Genomic DNA, 19,279 nt, shown 5'->3' on the forward strand with positions numbered 1-19,279 from the left:
CAATCTGTTAATAAAGTTTTCAATCAATCAATCAATCATCACTCCTCAATTCATTGATCAACAGTGGTCTGTTACAATTAAGCTGTGGATTGGAACACACTTTGAAGCTATTTCACAATGCGGTTTATGCATTGTTGTTTTCCGTCAGTTATCACATACCAAGATTATATCTTCAAGAGTATAGGCCAGAATATATGTACATGCAATTTATATATATTCAAAGAAATACAATTCAAAAGGGTATGTTCACAAAGATATGCTGACATTACTGTTATTTTGTGTGTGTGTGGGGGGCGGCATGTAAAACTGTTTGAATCGTATCCAACTTTCAGAATAAAGGAATGATACAATCTATATTCTCAAATTATAATGATGGTTAATATGATAATAATCAGCCTAGCAGAGGGTAGACTCACCAATTAGAGACAAAACAGTTGTGATCTGTACTTATTTGTAGAGAAAACATTTCACAATGATCCTCTTTGTTGTGCAATTCCAAAAAGTTAATGCAGGAAGTAAAGGATAATTACATCAATTTTATTAAATAATTCTACTTTAATATACAAATTGACAGGGACTAGTTCTTTTTTTAATTAGTCTTTTCAACATTCATTTTTAGTAACACAGCTTTTTTCCACATCACCTTTCAGAAACTGTAGTCTATACAAAAGCAATGATATAAGCACACAATGTATATGTACATATAATAAACATAATTTATATATATATATATATATATATATATATATATATATATATATATATAACATCACTTCGTAGTGACAAAACAAGAACATCTATAAGATCGACAATGAAACATACAGTAAAAGATGATGATGTGCACAAGCAGCAAATTTGTATCAAACAATAAATTAAAGATCATACGAAAAAAGCTTGCAGGCACACAATGGAACACAATGCATTACTATGGAAATCTTGAAAATGATCCTCGTTAAATATTTATTACAATATAAATCTTGTAAATACAACTCCTGAGCAAATCATAGCTACTGTAAAAGCATGACGGATATTGAACAAGTTATTATTTGACAAGCAAAATATCCCTAATAGATCCCAGTTAAATAAGAAAGCAAATATATCATAAAATAAGTTAGAACTGTGATAGAACAACATTGTATTTATACAGGAAAGGGAAAAGAAAATAATTTATATTGCTCTCACACAATATACTATCTATATCAAGTGCATGTAAGACTTGAGCAGTATACACTTTTAAATAAATAAAACAAGTAAACTCAAACAAATAAAATCAGAAGGCCAGCATACAAATCTATAGCTTAATATATCTTAAGTACAGAAAAAAACAACAGGTCCCTATTTTACCCAAAGCAATGAGGATACATGAAACAAAACAAAAACACAAACAAACACTGGATATCCTTTCAGGTGTGCCATCACACTGGTTTAATTCACACTGATGATGTCACAATGGCTACAAGCTATAGAGTGATAGGATTCTAAGATAGAATTGTGAGGATAAATCAAAGCACACCTGAAAGGGTTAAAATGGAATGCCACCAAAATGATCTTACAGGTTGTAATTCTACAAAAGTGGACATTTTCCAAAGATCTGACAGAATTGTATTTCATTTAATTTCTGTCTTGGAAAATGCAATATGATGATATCTTAGAATTGCATTGCCTGAGATGGTTGAAAGAAAAATGTTATGGACAGTCATGTTTCCATACATATCAAATTTTCTTTAATAAAAAATAATTAGATGCTCAATAGGCAGTCAGGAAATATAAATACATGATGGCATCATATTGCATTTTCCTTACGTTGAGAGCTAAATTCCACAAAACTCTCATAACAAAATAAAATATGTTTGGTAAATAATACGAAAATGTCTACATTTGCATAATTAAAACATAAATACAATTTTTGGTGGAATTACTATTCCGATAAGACATTATTTAAGGAAGGGCACTTCACCAAAAAACAATGCAGATTTATTTCCCACATAATCACACATAAAAACTCCAATAAACCAGTTTGCACACATTAATTTAGTTGAACAGTTATTGAGAGAATCCTTTTTTTTAATATGGCTACCAGTGATGTCATCGGGGACATTTAATCCTTGTGTTTTGTTAATTACAGCTCAATTAAATTATAAGGTAGGAGTCTCTATGAGACAAGGTATTGCTATTATTTTTATCTACATCATTTCATGGTGCTGTAAATTAACAACACAAGGATTCAATGTCCCTGAATCACTGGTGGCCACATTCAAACTAAATTAACGTGTGCCAAATGGTTTAGAGTTTTTGGATGTGTGTGGGATTATGTGCAAAATAAATCTGCATTGTTTTCTGTGAAGTGGCCCTTTAAAGGAGTATGCAGACTTTTTGGTAAATACCGTAATCTCTTTCATCAACTCACCATTATGAGACGAGAAGATCTGTGCTAGTTTCATCCAGTAATTGCTGTGCCACGGTCCATGCTAACGTTTTAGCACACGTACCTGTTTTGTGTTGGGTACAAACTAGCTTAGTTGCGTTAGGATCTTGCCACTGGCCCAGCTAGTCAGCCTCCTTTTTCACACTCCTCATCCCTCAAATTATAGGTCAGTGTCCAGAAATAAAAAGGCATCTTCATTCATGGAATCCGCAATGATGTTGAAGAAAAGTTACCAGCAATGTTTTCACCGAGCTAGTAAGGTAAACAAATCTGGACAGCTGAGCTTCCATGAGACTAAACTTTTCTGTTGCTAAGCAACCTCTAACCTTGCAAGAACAGAGCCAGGGTTTGTCAGTAGGGAAAGTAGTTCCAAGAATTGCACTTTTCTGTGGGATTAGGTCGTTTTTATATATTCATTATATGTCTAATTCAGCAATATTCTAAACTAGAAGACAGGTTTACCTTTATATCACAAAACATGATTAACCATCCTAGTTTAAAGTTGCAAGAACGTTTATTACTGCACTTTTGAGATGAGGTTAACTCAGCTAAGCTAGTTTGTACTGAATGCTAAACAGGCACTGTGCTAAAACGTTAGCATGGCAATTACTGGACGCACAAGAATGAAACAAATGCAGATCTTCTCGTATCATAATGGTTAGTTGATCAAAGATTATTTGCCATTCAAAGTCGGCATACTATAATCCACATACCAACACGGCTGCATATTTAAGTCTTGATATTGCACAATATACAAAAATAAGACGTTAAATACTACTTGTTATACTGGTAGTATAAATACAAAAAAGGAAAAAGCTTGACTTGACTTCATGTCTGTCAGTGCCCTCTTCAAATGGGACTAAATCCTGTCCAGTCAGCTCTGTAGTGGTTCAAGTTCACCCAGTAAAGGCCATGGCATATCGAGAAATCCAATTAATTTCTACATAGAAAACATTTGGCACAAATCCCAACTGCACCGGAAATAGGACTGGGTGCTTTGGGTGCGTGGGTGTTTCAGTTTGGAGTTTTACCTGGGTGAGTTAAACCCTAGCTACATATCAACATTATAACTAGCTATTTCAGAGCGTTCCCTACACTCACACTCACTTGGCGGTATACAGTACACACAGTGGAACCTCTGAGTAAGGACCCTGTCCCCCTACGCAGACACAAAGCAGGTTTGCTTGCTTCACGGCCACAGGGAGGAGTCGGGAGGAGATGTCGTTCTTATGCAGGCTGCTGAGGGTTGGCGTTCATTTGCTGAGGGTGCGCCAAAAGGCCAATCCGCTGTTTCTGCTTCCTCTGCTCCGTCATCTGAGGAGAGCAGAGAGGACAGACCCGTTACCATTGTATCTGTACCGTATCCAATCCTCCGTTGGGACTGTGGGTAGGCGGCTGCAGCCTTCCAGATCCACAGAGTCGCCTACAGTGGTGCTGCTTCCTTTCTGATGCCTTTCTAGTTCAGAGGAACTAGCAGCACCCGCTCAGTCACTGCACAACACTGAAGTGAGAACAGACGCTTTAGAGAAGAGTCTCATCTGAAATCCTGCCGTGCTACTCATTCAGTATGTCACCCACTCACCCCCTTCTGCTAAAAGCCACAGTATAGAAGCTACTAATAATGAAACTCGATGGCAACATAGACGTCAGTGATGAAGCAAAGTGCCCGTCATAAAGGTCACCTTCTGTGGAATGACTGGGAGAGAGGAGGAGTGGCGCCGTTGTTCAGTGAAGCGTTAAAACAATTAACTGAATACAGTTAATTATTTCATCTCGGCATTGACACACCATATCAAAAGTGAAAAGCAAAGACTAGTCATGAAATTAGTGTTATAAAGGGATGTAATCCCACACAGGAAAAAGTTGCTTAAAAATACAGCATTTTGGTGGTGGTTCTAAAAACAGGGTTGCCCATAGTTTGTTTTTGACACAGAGGCAAGGGTTGGAATAATATGACACTGCTGGGGCCAAAAACCACAATTGGACAATGATTATTTAGAAATGTAATAAATAGCCCTTAGATATTTTACATTGTGTTAATATGCCTTGTAATTGGCAGGTCATCTTAAACAGAGGACCTCCTTGGATATGACAGATCAGATGGAATATGTCAGCTCTCTGGAGCCCTACGGAGGGTCCAGGATGAATGTTGTGGACCAATTTGTCCCCCTGGCACTATATGGGCAGCCCCGTTCTAAAACAAATTACGTAGACACTGTTTTAACTCACTTACAGCAGAATGTCGGCCCTTCTTTACACCATGACAAACTGATTAAGGCCATTTTCTTTGGAATGATGTAACATTGGGGGCTCTTGTTTGGTCGTTTGTGAAACAAGTTTCTCCTTTGTGCTGCAGTACATTCGGGTGCCAGGGGGCATTTTGAAAGGACGAGGAACGTGGGGGAGGAAGACAGTGAAGCTATCGCAGAATAGGCTCTTAAAAAGGGGCACTTCACCAAAAACAATGCAGATTTATTTTGCACATAATCTCACACACATCCCAAAAACTCTTAAAACAGTTTTGAACACATTCATTTAGTTTGAGAGTTATTGAGAGTAAATTAGTTTGAATATGGTCACCAGTGATGTCATACATTGAATCCTTGTGTTAATTACAGCTCAATTATATAATAAGATAGCAGTCCCTATAAGACAAGGTATTGCTATTTTTTCATCTACATTATTTCGTGGTGCTGTAATTAACAAAACACAAGGATTCAATGTCCCTGATGACATCACTGGTGGCCATATTCAAACAAATTTCTCTCAATAACTGTCAAACTAAATGAATGTGTGCAAAACTGTTTACAGTTTTTGGATGCGTGTGAGATTATGTGCAAAATAAATCAGCATTGTTTTTTTTGGTAAAGCGCCCTTTGTATGTCTTGCACATTACGAGAGGTGACAATAAAGCCGACTTTGACTTTAAGCACTGAAACTGCCTACTGTATACTACTGTATCATCTAATTTACAGTTAATGTCTTAATGTCTGCTTAATTTCTTTAGAGATTTTAAATGAAATTATTTGGAGAGAGTGCTTCCTCATGGGCTTCCTATTCATCCTGCAGTTGTTCAGTCCTATTCTACACTTACTGTACCTCTCATTTTACACATGTCCAAATACAATTTAAAAGGATGACTGAAACCGTGTGTTCTCCAAGGCCTTTGGTCACACAAACAGACATTGCCCCCCGTCTGGGTCAAAACGTCTCAATAGCTGCTGCTACTCCCTTATAGACACTACTCATTTCAACGGCAAGATGTATATTCATTTTTTTAATTACAATTCTGTTTACTAAAAAGTGTGGACTGACAAACTGCTGAGCATGGATGTAAATTGACAGATACGATTCAGCAAGAATTATAAATGACTGATTGATTTTATGTATTGTTATTAGATATTAGTACCTAATTCTAGAGCTTTTTTCTTTTAGAACACTTTCTAAAAACATTTATGAAGACAAACAGATCCTAAAACGACTACATATAAATAAATAAATAACTATGACACCATTTGTGTCAAAAGCCTGCTCATTCAAAAGCAAATCACTATTTTAGCCATCAGAATTCCTAATTTTAAGTTTTTCTAATTGAGTACCTCAGACAAAGAACCATATAAGTCAGTGTTAAGTTTTCAGAGGAACAAATCTAAAGTTAGTGTTGTGTTCACTCGTAGTTAAAGACAGTCGAGGTTGAATAGTTTCCTGTGATACATCACATTCACACTCCCAAGTGTGAACTGCAAATACATGTCCAAAACATAAACAAATTTACTTAAATGGTTCTTCAGTGCAAGGGTTCAATTGACCATGTCCAAAAAGATGTTAAATAATCAGTCTTCCGGTTCCGACTAACTAACCCACAACAAAGTGCCTGCAAACTCAATATGGATCCTTGTATAATGACACAAATAGGATCATGAGGCGTGTGGTGAACTATGACTCATCGCCTTCTGCTTTTAGTAAGCTCTGCATCTAAAAGGTCACTAGACAGGACTAAATCCATCAGAGTACATTCAAGTTGATGACAAATTAATTGTCTTTCAGCATTCTTATAACATCTACCATGATGAGGTGGAAAATCGATGATCACATGTTTATTTTTCATCCCTTTTAGGTTAGGGTGGGACGTGAGGTCTCCACCGAGGTCAAAGTTAAGGTTAGGTTCACAAAATAACTTATGACGGGTTCTAGTGTCACAGCTTGGCCGACATGACGTGTCTGACTGACGGACCTGTTCTTTGAGCTCGGTCAGTTGTCCTGAGAGGTTAGACACCAGCTTCATGGTGGACTCCAGCTTCTCCTGCAGGCTCCTGATCTCATTCTGCTCCCCGTCTGCGTCGCTGCTGACCAGAGACATGGCTCGCATCCGCGGAAACCAGTCCAGGTTGTGTTCCTGCTCAACAGAATGGTCATTATTTATCCATGCATAAGCACAATACATACTTTTAACAACTGCTGACATATTGAAGATCCCAAAACGGTGACATCATTTTATTTTATCCATCAGCGCCAAGTTTCGCATTTCTAGGAAGTACTTGTTTTTCATTACGCTCCAAGTTTTCTAAATTCAATTTTATGAAGTAACATGCTTATATCCTTAGATTCCGTGGACAAAGCCGCACACATTTCAGTAAACCAGAATGACATCAAGAATCAGCCGCTGCCTTACTTGGCAGCCAAGTGCCTCTTCCACTTGTGTTTCTCCCATAAGCCTTCCTTTGTCTCCCTGTCTATGCGAGTGTGGATATAAAGCCTATTCTCAAAGCGTAATCAGACTAATCTTGGGGACTTTCCATATTAAAGTCACATGGGCGTTAAGGGCAATTCTGATGTTAACAAATACTGCACTTAGGTATTTCTCCATAATGCAGGCTACTATATAGTCTCACATTTAGAGACATTGTTGTGACCACGGCTTCACCAAGACCCATACAGTAAGATGGAGAGGGGAAGTGAACTTCCTCACTTGTTCATGTGTGCAGCGTCTTGCAGGCATACTGGTAATGGGGTAGCAAAACTGACAACAAAATACTGACAAGTATGTTCTTAACGTGGCCATTCAAAGTCACTTGCTTTTGATCATCCAATCAATCTAGCAGGCAGTAGTGAATATTCATGGAAGCCAAGGGAAGCCAAGCTTCCCCAAAAATATAAACAGTAAAAAAATTCAAAAAATGTAAAAAAGAATTAATTTTAAATTTTTTTATAGTTTACAATAATAAAACAAATCATTATTTTTCATCTCTGTGTTATAATAATTTTCTCCCTCCTGGAGAAATTAACCGAACAAACGAAACTACGCCCACTCTCTCTAACACTGTCACTGTGGCCCATACTCACTGACTCACAGTCTGCCAGCCTGGAGGCTCACGAGATAAAGCTGGGAACGAGGTTAAGACGCTAGGCGTTTTTTGTTTGTTTATTCCTCCTATTACCTCATTATTAGCCAATAAGATTCAAGCTGGGTTGGGCTTAGCTCCTAAGCCTTAACACGGCCCAGCTTGGTTCTCTAGGTAGGGGAATATATGCTAATTTCACGTCTGGCCAATCAAATCACATTAAAAGCAAACGTGACCAAACATCTTCGCCTCGCGGGCACTTTGGAATATGCAATGAAGCATATAGCACTTTATTAGCAACTTATTTTTCGCCGGTGGGACCTTTACTGAGGACCAGCACAGCACACCACTGTGGATATTATGATTTAACAAATCTATCTGTCCAGGAGGAGGACCACATTATTGGCCAGGTAAGCAGCCTACATAGGCTAGCTTGGTTTCTAACTAAGGTTCAGGCTAGCTTGGTTGCTAACTAACGTAACCAAGCTAGCTTGGTTGTAGCCCCTTTCGTGACTGCGATGCAAGCCAGGGGCTCGAATACGCAGTCACTTATTCCTCCGTAGTAGCCAGGTTAATTTGCACCACCAAGTACTGCTTAAAAGCTAGCGGTGGGTCCAAAATATATCAGATATAAATTTCAAAAGGTACCCAGTGTTCCATTAGGGTTTCACACACACGCGGCAGGGTTTGAAAGCTCGGCGTTGCTAATAAACATTTTAAATCATTTGTATAAACGAGTAAAAAAACCACTGAGCTAGCCTTCGCTAAAATGGCTGCTTCCGCATTTTACAGTAGGAGCGCTGTGATTGCTGGGATTGATGTTTGTTTGGTTTATTTCATTCTTTTTGAGGCGTGCTGTCCTATAAATGCCAAGTAATAGTTGTTTCATGGACCAAGACCACAACAGTCTCCTCTCCTATAGCGTCAAATGTTTTATCTGCTGACAAAGCACAATACCTTTTTTTTTTATCCACTTTTTCTCCCATTTTCTATATTTTCCTCCCATCCCAATTTCATATCATCCAATTCAACCCTCCCGTCACGAACGCTGTTTCTTGCCTCCCACAAGCCGGCTGCAATGTGGACTAAGTCATACATAGCACAAGTCCCCTCCGGTACTTGAGGTAACAGCAGTCGCATCTTTTCACCTGCGCAGCTTGATCTCTCAGTGGCGAGGAGTAACGCGTGGGAGGCTCACGCTGCCCCCGACACTTCCTGATTCTACTGCGCAGGCGCACCAACCGACCTGTAGGAGTCGCTGTCCACAACGCCCGATCCCCACCCATCAGTTTCCCACCCCCTAATACGGCCAATGTGTATTAGTACGGACGACCAGCTAAACTGAAAGCAAATGTGGAGCGCTGGGCTCGAACAGGCGAGCCCAGCGTCTCCAGATTTCGTGGCGAGCGCCTTGCCCACTACGCCACGTAGCCGCCACAAAGCACAATACCTGTTGGTTTTTAGTTCACTCATTGTTCAGGGAAACACATTGTTAATGACATTGACTGATTGTGACTTTTGTGATTGACTCAAATTATATTAATTTGGAAAAATAAATATAGTAACTTTATTTGAAGAGTCAAAACTGTTCTCTTGGCTTTGTTTTGTTCATAGTAGTAACGCCGCCGAGCCATACTGTACATGTTGACTGCTTGGTTTGACTGACCGCTGAGCCATACTGTACATGGTGACTGCTTGGTTTGACTGGCCGGCGAGCCACTGTACACAGTGACTGCTTGGCTTAAATATTAAAAAAATATAAAAAAATATATATTAATAAAAAATAAAAAAAAATTTAATAACCTTTTTTGGCATCCTCATTTTACCCACGCGACGCCACTGCTAGCAGTCCTAATATTGTAAAGGGAAGTAATTGTATTTTTTTTTTTATTTAACCAGGGAAGATTTGCTGAGTACTTAGCACATTAAGTTACACTAGGGTTGCACATATTAGAACATTTTCCAAATCGATACCAGTAATGAACAAGAAATTGTAGATATTCTTTTTTGTAGTAAGATGGCAAACTTGGTCTAAAAAGCTGTATTCTCCCACAAATCCCAAGTATTCTTGTAGTAAATATTGCACTAGCACTAGATAGAATAGAATATAAATACTTTTATTATCCCGTGGGAAATTTGGCACTGAAAATCGCTCAACATTTAAACATTTAGACAGGACAGGTCACAAATTAGAATAATAACACAAATCAAATCAAGTTGCCTAGGATAAGAGTAGAGTAAAATAGAATAAAATGAAACGAAATAAAATATACAGAAATAAATACAGTAAACATATACTGAGCATGGGGGAAGCAGTGTAAACAATTTGGTCAATATAATTATAATTTAAATCTAACTAAATGAAATGAAATATATATTCCAGTATTCACAGTGTCACAAGGTGCAGTATGCTTCAGGTAGTGTATTGTCCTCCTTGGGTTCCTAGAACTTCCTATAAGTCCTAGATCAATGTCTGGCAGCCGTCGCTGCCCCCTGTTGTGGAGCCTGGAGGCCGCTAGTCCACTATTGAGCTGCCGCTCTGTGCTCAGTGATGCAGTGAGGCACAGTGATGCATTATATAGTCTGATGGCTATTGGAATGAAGGACTTCCTGTGCCGTTCAGTGCTGCATTTGGGTAATGTGAGGCTAGCACTGAACATGCTCCTCCTGTCAGCCAAGTCTGTGTATAGTGGGTGGGTGGGGTTTTCCCTGATGGCCTGGAGCTTAGCAAGGCTCCTCCTCTCCACCACCCTCGCTAGAGAGTCCAGCTCCACCCCAACCACGCTGCTGGCCTTCCTGACCAGCTGATGGGCATATTAGAGCGTAGTAATGGCCATGATCATTTGAAAGCTCAAAATGTTAGTACAATTATGTAGGCTCTACCATTTATTCAAATGATAATGTTAGTTACTCTATGGCTCAAAAAGATCTTGTGCCCTTGTAAGTGTTTTAGAACTAAGCGTTTTTTTTTTTTTTTTTTAATCAACACGTCCACCATCAATCAGTCACCATGACGCCCAAATGGTTACTGCTATACTTCTATCATATCATGGGACTCATAGTGCTCTTGTATTTGTAACATGCCTAATCGTATCGAGTGGACTTCTCACACTGATCAACACGCCTTGCTTATGTCATTCCTTGCTTATGCAATTCAAATATTCACCCATGTAATGGCTATGAGACACATGGCGAAGGTGCCGCCAAATCAAGTTAATTCCCCTACATCGGTCGGGACTCGGTGGGTACTAGCAACTTTGGTTGTAATTCCATACTGTATGTTTGATCGATCGGGCAAGACCAATGTGGTGGCAGATTACCTATCCAGGTTGCTGCACATCGCCAACCTCGAGGAGGAGAGGGATGATGTGACGGAGCGGCTACGTCACCGACTGTGGGCAGTGCGCATACTGTACATACACACACTCATTGTCTGTCTTTCCATATAACCGTATAATGTAATGTGGTGCATTTCATGTGGACAGCGCACATGGAAACACACACGCCATATGCCGCGGAGCAACGCACACACGCGTACACACCAAACATTCCCTCCTGTCAGTTTTCTTAGGATGTCCGAATGTCAGAATGTGCACAACCATTTCATTCCGTTTTCGTGGTTATAGCAGAATGACGTTCATTCAGCAAGACGTTCATTCATTACATCACATACACATTTATTACTCACATTGTCACGATGCATTCGCTTCACTCTGCACTTCTCCTAGGTTGACATATTGGCCAAGCAGAGGCACACATGTCCGCCAGGTTAAATGGGAGGGGTTGGCGCAAGGCCAGGATCACGTGAGCGATATTATTGTATTGTACTGTTTACTTGGTTGTCTTTAATCAAAACAGTTGGAAAGTATGTGTGATATAGTGGAGGATATATATTTTGTGTGTAGGAATGTTTAATGTGTTAATAATAATAATTATTATTATGTACATCCTGTTTAAAGCCTAGTGGGAGGGGCTATTGGATAGAAGAGAGCTGCTTTGGCCCAGGGAGGTCAGTCTTGAATGGACTGAGTTACAGTGAAGGTAACCGGAATCCCTTTGAAAAACGTGTTGGTATTGCTTGTAGTAGAAGTAGTAGTGGATATTGTGTATTTAGACATTGTGTAGTGTTAAGTAGTAAGTATATTGTGTTTTGTTTATTTGTTTTCTCTTTTTCCACTTTTGTTAGATATAGTAAGTATAGGGTATTTTGTTTTATGTTACTATGTTTTTTATGTTACTATGTTTTATGTTACTATGTTACTCTGAAGAAGCTTCTATCCCCAGGCCATCAGGATGCTCAACGAACAATAACACTATGTAACAACTAGGGATGTCCCGACCCGATCACGTGATTTTCCGAAGATCGGGATCGGCAAAAAAAAAATAAAGAAAATCTGGATATATTTTTTTTTTAATTTCAACAAACATGACCATGTTCACGTCTTAAACTCATACTGAGGCCTTAGTTTTAGTTTTAAATTGCATATCATCATTCATTTATTTATCGTCACACAGAGCAGAAGAATTTTGCCAAAACAAACCAATAGTATCCAGCTGCAGAACGGCAGACCAGCCACACTCTCAGACCCAAATTATTTTTTTTTATTTTATTTAATTTTTTTAAATCCCAATTTCTCACATTCACCCTGAATGTTGATGTTATCCAGGTGAAAAGTTAACTTCATTCAAGCGAGGCATTGCAATCCTTAAAATCATAAATCATTTGGTGTATAATTAAATCAAAGGAAATGCGTTTGGGTCTGAGAGTGTGGCTGGTCTGCCGTTCTGCAGCTGGATACTATTGGTTTGTTTTGGCAAAATTCTTCTGCTCTTTGATTTGATTTTGATTTTATTAGGGATCCCCATTAGCTGGTGCGATAGCAACCAGCTAGTCTTCCTGGGGTCCACAAAAAAAAAAAAAAAAAAAAAAAATGATTAAAAGTCACACAATACACACAATGCATAATGAAACTACTGTAACAATTAAGATAGCTAAAATTACATTAGTGTAAAACAAAAACAAAAAATTACTTTACAGTGTTAAAAACAATTTAAGATCATTTTTAAAAGTGAATCTACTGTAAATGCAGCAGAGGTTCCGAGGCAGGCCATTCCAAAGAGTTAATGCTCTAAAAATAAAAGATCTCCCCAAAGACAAATCCCAATCAACAGTGTTGAAATGGCAATAACGTTTCTATCTATCTATCTATCTATCTATCTATCTATCTATCTATCTATCTATCTATCTATCTATCTATCTATCTATCTAAGCGCTGGTTCTAGGACCTGGCAATTCAAGCTGCCCACTACTGGAACCTCTAGTGTAATGCTCGTGCACAGTATTACTAAAAACAATCTGATTATGTATAAAAACAGGAGTTTTACTGCTCATGACCAACTTGAACAGCACAAGTATATTAAAAGACAATCTATTTTCGGGCGGCTACGTGGCGTAGTGGGCAAGGCACTCGCCACGAAATGCTGGAGACGCTGGGCTCGTCAGTTCGAGCCCAGCGCTCCACATTTGCTTTCAGTTTAGCTGGTCATCCACAGTAATACACATTGGCCGTATTACGGGGAGGGAAACTGAAGGGTGGGGATCGGGCGTTGTGGACAGCGACTCCTAGAGGTCGGTTGGTGTGCCTGCGCAGTAGAATCAGGAAGTGTCGGGGGCAGCGTGAGCCTCCCACGCGTTACTCCTCGCCACTGAGAGATCGAGCTGCACAGGTGAAAAGATGCAACTGCTGTTACCTCAAGTACCGGAGGGGACTTGTGCTATGTATGATTAATAGTCCACATTGCAGCCGGCTTGTGGGAGGCAAGAAACAGCGTCCGTGACAGGGGAGGGTTGAATTGGATGATACGAAATTGGGATGGGAGAAAATATAGAAAATGGGAGAAAAAAAGTGGATAAAAAAAAAAAAAGACAATCTATTTTCAACGTTAAGCCAAGAGAGGCGGGCATGCATACGGCTCACATTAGACCTTAGTGAGCAGCCCAGTACCAACCGTGCTGCCCTGTTCTGGACCACCTGGAGCTTCCTGAGGTCACCACTGGCAGCAGATGACCACATCGCAGAGCAATAGTCAAGATGACATAAAACTAAACTTTGCACTATCTGACATAAAAGGGGACGGGCAACAAAAGAAGCACATTTCCTGGAAATACCAATTGCTCTTCCCATTTTTAAAACAATATAATTAATATGCTGAGACCAAGACAGAGTGCAATCCAGCATCACTCCAAGGAGTTTAGTACTTTCAACTTGTTGAACTGCTGAATTACACATGTTTAAATGACGCTTTGGATTTGTAGATAACCTGTGCCTTGTTCCCAGCATAATACATTTAGTCTTGGAGATATTAAGGACAAGTCTATTACATACTACCCAGTCATGCACAACTTTAAGTTCTCTACTCAAAACTTCATTAAGTACATTGCATGATGGTGCAGCGTAATACAATGTTGAATCATCTGCATAAAGAACTGTTGTAGCACATTTGGTAGCCCAAGATAGGTCATTAGTAAATACAGAGAAGAGCAAAGGTCCTAGGCAACTTCCTTGCGGCACGCCACACTCTAGACCTCTGCTACTAGACAGGCTGCCATTTAGATACACCTTCTGTGATCTAGAGGACAAATAACTTAGTATCGACTTTAAAGCAGAAGAGTTAAAACCATAACATTTAAGTTTCTCAACCAGTAGAGAATGGTCCAGCACATCAAATGCAGCACTAAAATCTAACAGCACAGCTCCCACCAACATAGAGTTATCTATAGCTTTAAGCCAGTCATCAGTCATCTGTATCAAGGCAGTAGAAGTAGAGTGACCAGCTCTATAGGCATGTTGAGAATCTGTTGCAAGCTTGTTTGAAACAAAATACTCTTGAATTTGTGAATGCCCCAACTTTTCCATGATTTTGCTCAAGACAAGTAAAATACTTATAGGTCTAGAATTTCCCTCATTAAAAGCAACTTTGGTATCCTTAGGTAAAGGAAAAACCTTAGCCTCCGTCCACTTCTTTGGAAATAGGCCCACATCCAAACATCTATTCATAATATACACATATAGGAGATGCTATGATACCAGCAGTCATTCTCAGCACTTTACTATCCAGGTTATCTAGGCCTGCTAACTTACTCAGGAAGAGAGCGGAGTAACCGCTCCACCTCACTGACTTCAGCCTGATGAAATTCAAATTCACACATTTTGTCTTTCATTATAATATACTTAATAGTCATTTGTTTTAAGGTTGTTTGAAATATTCATAGCATGCCTTAGTTTAGATACTTTACCCACATAATAATCATTAAAATGATTTGCAATCTCACCTGGTTTCTTTCGTGAGAACAAATCCATTTGATTCCACTAAGGGTGTGCACAGTTGTCTTTCGACCCATCATTTCATTAAAAACATTCCATATTTGTTTGCTATCATTTCTCGCATCATATAACCTTTGTTTAAAATAGTCCCTTTTTTTTTACCTTGTTTAGTTTTGTCACCTGATTGCGTAAAGCACAGTATTTATGCCTGTCATCAATTGAACCAGAACTAACTGAGGCTTTTGTGTGACAATAAATAAATGAATGATATGCAATTTAAAACCAAAACTAAGGCCTCAGTATGAGTTTAAGACGTGAACATGGTCATGTTTGTTGAATAATAAAAAAAAGTTAAAAAAAAAGAAAAAGATAATTTGATCGGATCGGGAAATATCGGTATCGGTAGATACTCAAAATCACATGATCGGGAGCAAAAAAACGTGATCGGGACATCCCTAGTAACAACCATCAAATGCACTCACAGCAGACACATCCACACACACACACTCACTTTAAACATACAACTCACATACAACTTCCGGTTTGACTACAATATGTAGTGCACGCGTTTGGTAACAGCTCCGCTCCCGTCACCGTTAATTTCGTTCAAAAACATTATTTTAACAAATACCAATGAGATTAAACCACATCGTATGTATTAATAGGAACTTCTACTAATTATATCAAAAGACATAAAGACTCAACATGGATGGTAAGGATAAGAAAAAGGGTGGAAAGAAATACGAAGCAGGAATTCCAACGGCGCCGATTGAGACACGTTCAAAGAAAATAACAGGCGATGCTGCGGCGGATCCGTTGTTGACAAGCCCCGATGGGGGGAATATAATGGAGAATATACCGGGACCAACGGCGACTGGCTCCGAGAGGGAGACAATAGATGACAACATAACGGGAACGACAGGAAAAAGTACCGTGAAGGATAAAGCAGGGGATTTTGAGAAGATAATCGCCAACAAATCCATCGGTCCCCTCACTGCACCTACAATATCAACTGACACAGGCAGTGCAATTACACAACCCGACTTCAACTCTCTGACTATCCTGATTAAGGAACAGATGGTCGCTTTCAAATTACACGTCGCACACATCGATGCTAAATTCGAAGAGGTTATGAAAGCGGTCACTGTACAGTCCGTGCGAATCACGACAGTGGAGAATACGGTGACAGAAATTACACGGGTAGTCAAAGAGAACGAGAAGAACGTCAACGATGGATTGATAGAGTTAACGAATGAGATAAAAAAGGTGGAAGAAGCATGTCAGAGGAAAATACAAGAAGTCAAAGATGAAGCGATGGAGAGGCTGCTCGAGACCCAACGTTACTACAGGCGAAATAATATCCGCATAGTGGGACTTGATGAATCAGTCAATTGCACAGACGACAAGTTTCCAACAGTGTTAGCAGAGATTTTGGGTAACAACATTCTAACCACAGAGCCGATAGTGGACCAATGTTACAGAATCGGTACTCGAGAACAAAGAGGCAACGGTCCAAGAGTCATCATTGTTACTCTGCGCAAGACGGTAATAAGAGATGACATCATCAGAGGTGCACGCAACCAAAGGGGGAAACTGAAATATGGTGAAAATTCAATATTTATCTACGAAGATCTATGCAAAGAGGCCATCGCTCAGCGTTTCCCCTACAAGGAGGTGATGCAGAGATTGTTCAAGAGTGGCCTCAGGCCAAGGCTAATATACCCGGCACTATTATCGATCGTGGGAAAATACGGCCGGAGGGAAGGAATACGCACGCCTAAAGCCGCCGAGGAATACTTGAAGCTACATGGAGCAGGTCCCCCAGGGCAGAACGCAACACTGTCTCGCACCAGATAAGCCTACTCATCTCTCTCTTTCTCTTTGTATTTCAGTAATTTTATTAGAATGACTTTACCACGACTCAACAAAAGTAGCAGATGATATGCATGCCGGCAACACCAAGGCACAAGGTGTATAATATGGTTCGTAATGCATTATATTTACAGACTTCTGGTCTCCGTGGAGACAAGAATCTATCATTGACATTGTGAACAATCTGGAATATTCTGGGCTCATCGCTCGACTGCTCTGGGACACAAAGGAATATCCCGAAAATACTAGTAGTCATGAACCCTGGGTAGGAAGATCATTCTGGAACACAACAGCAGTCTGTAAGTATTTACTAGGGTATTCTACAACCTTCTAGAATATAATGCACCATTACAACGAAGGCCTGCAACTTTAACATTAACATCCGGTGTGTATAAGCATATGATCAATTGTCTGAAGTTTAATCAGGCCTTAATAAGGCTTTAAAAAAAATCAGCCACATCTAAATGTATGAGCACAACAAGGTTATTCTAATATTTTAAATAATCACTCTACTGATTTAGAGATTGGCACAATGTAGCTCTAAAAGTCTCTGTTCTTCTCTTTTATCTCTGTATTCAATTTTATTTTAGTGGTTTCTCCACGTTGAGTTTTATTTTAGCTCTCACTCCCTTTTTTTTATCTTTCATTGTTCTTTTCTATTTTTCTTCATTTTAAGGTGTTAGTGTTTGTCTCCAATCTTTTCCTTTTTCTGATGTTTCCTACATAAGTTAGTAGAAGGTTCAAATGAATATATCAATGAAGGTATTCTTTTTTCATTTTTCATAATATTGTTAGTACATTAAGGGAAGGCGCAAGACCAAAAGCGACATTCTATTGAATTAGAATGAAAGTGTTAGATCCTATGGCAATTAGCATAGGAAGAGTAGGATTACAAAGCTCAGTTTGGGCAATCCGGTGGCCTAAGGGAGGGAGTCATACGCGGAGGATGTGTCTATGGAACACAGGCCTGTACGACTCTCTGGGGGAGGGGGAAAAAGGGGATTTTTATTTGTATATATATATGTTTTTAAGCTCGGCTCTCAACAGGACCTCAATAATTGGATGTACATCTATTGTAGCTTCGCACTCCAGAAGCATTACCAAAAACTACACAACAACATGTATAGATTATGGCTAGTTTGAATATAATGATATGGAACACTGGTGGGATAAATAAACAACACAAACGCAAAAGCGTGCTCACACTGATGAAAAAAGAACATGTGGACGTGGCTCTACTAAGCGAAACGCACATTTTAGAGAAAGACAGATACGTTAGCGGACAACACATATCATAATATTAGTCACTCTTCTTTTGGTACGAGAACTCGAGGTGTAGCCATAGTCGTTAGACGTAAGTTAAATATTGAATTAAAGGGAGTATGGTCTGATGCAGATGGTTGTATAACTATAACTATGATTGTACACAATAACAGGAAAATAGCGTTGGCAGCGGTATATGCCCCAAATTTGTACGAAGAGGGTTTCTTCTCTACACTAACCAATGCAATGTTAGACCTTCCCGATTACTCATTTATAATAGGTGCGGATTTTAATGCCATTTGGAATCCAAGGATGGACAAATCTTACCTCGCCTTTTCCAGCGAACAAAAGAATTCATCTAATGCATTAAAGGATTGGTCGAAGATTACAGGTGTAAATGACTTATGGCGATCACTTAATCCCACGACCCGAAAGTACTCTTGTCGATCTGCGAGACATAACACATTATCCAGAATAGATTATGTCTTTGCATCCCCGAGACTATTTGATAACTATGAAGTGGAAATGATACCCAATGCACTATCAGATCACTGTTATTTACTCCTAAAAGGAACATTTGGTATTGATTGATTGATTGATTGAAAACTTTATTAACAGATTGCAGAATGGGTACAATACAGTACAGCTCAATACACACAATTGTTAAGGGGATGCAGACCAGAGAAAGACTTTCGTCTTGTTTCCACCAGGGTCCCCCATTTTCAATTCATCAGGTAATCAGGTATACTATCTCCCCGAGCCCCAAGATGGCGATTTAACTCGATGCTGCTTAATAACAAGGAATTCATTACACAACTCAAAGAAGCTCTTATAGTATTCCTACGGGAGAATGCAAACTCGGTGCAAGACCCCAGAATAATATGGATGTCGGTAAAGGGAATGATCAAGGATTTCACCGATAGCTTTTCCTCCAAAATGCGCAAGAATCAATGCACAAAACTGTCTGAACTGGAAACGCTTTACTCAACGTTATTTAATTCTTTAAAATACAACAACTCAACTCGACTAGAAAATCAAGTTAATGTACTAAA

At 39.3% G+C, this 19,279-nt stretch overlaps 1 protein-coding gene across 1 annotated transcript in view; it reads right to left on the bottom strand.

The window, feature by feature from the left end:
• Positions 1-791: 791 nt before the first annotated feature.
• itpr1b (inositol 1,4,5-trisphosphate receptor, type 1b) overlaps positions 792-19,279 on the bottom strand; it is a 367,911-nt gene continuing 349,423 nt past the window's right edge. The window contains exons 57-58 of the mRNA XM_084317431.1: positions 6,660-6,821; positions 792-3,739 (exon numbers count right to left, since the gene is read on the bottom strand). Coding sequence (XP_084173557.1) covers positions 3,653-3,739; positions 6,660-6,821 — 249 coding nt within the window. The 3' untranslated portion in view covers positions 792-3,652. The remainder of the gene's footprint in view (positions 3,740-6,659; positions 6,822-19,279) is intronic.

This window comes from Notolepis coatsorum, assembly GCF_963971535.1.
Source record: "Notolepis coatsorum genome assembly, chromosome: 6".
In the NCBI taxonomy this organism is placed as follows: domain Eukaryota; kingdom Metazoa; phylum Chordata; class Actinopteri; order Aulopiformes; family Paralepididae; genus Notolepis; species Notolepis coatsorum.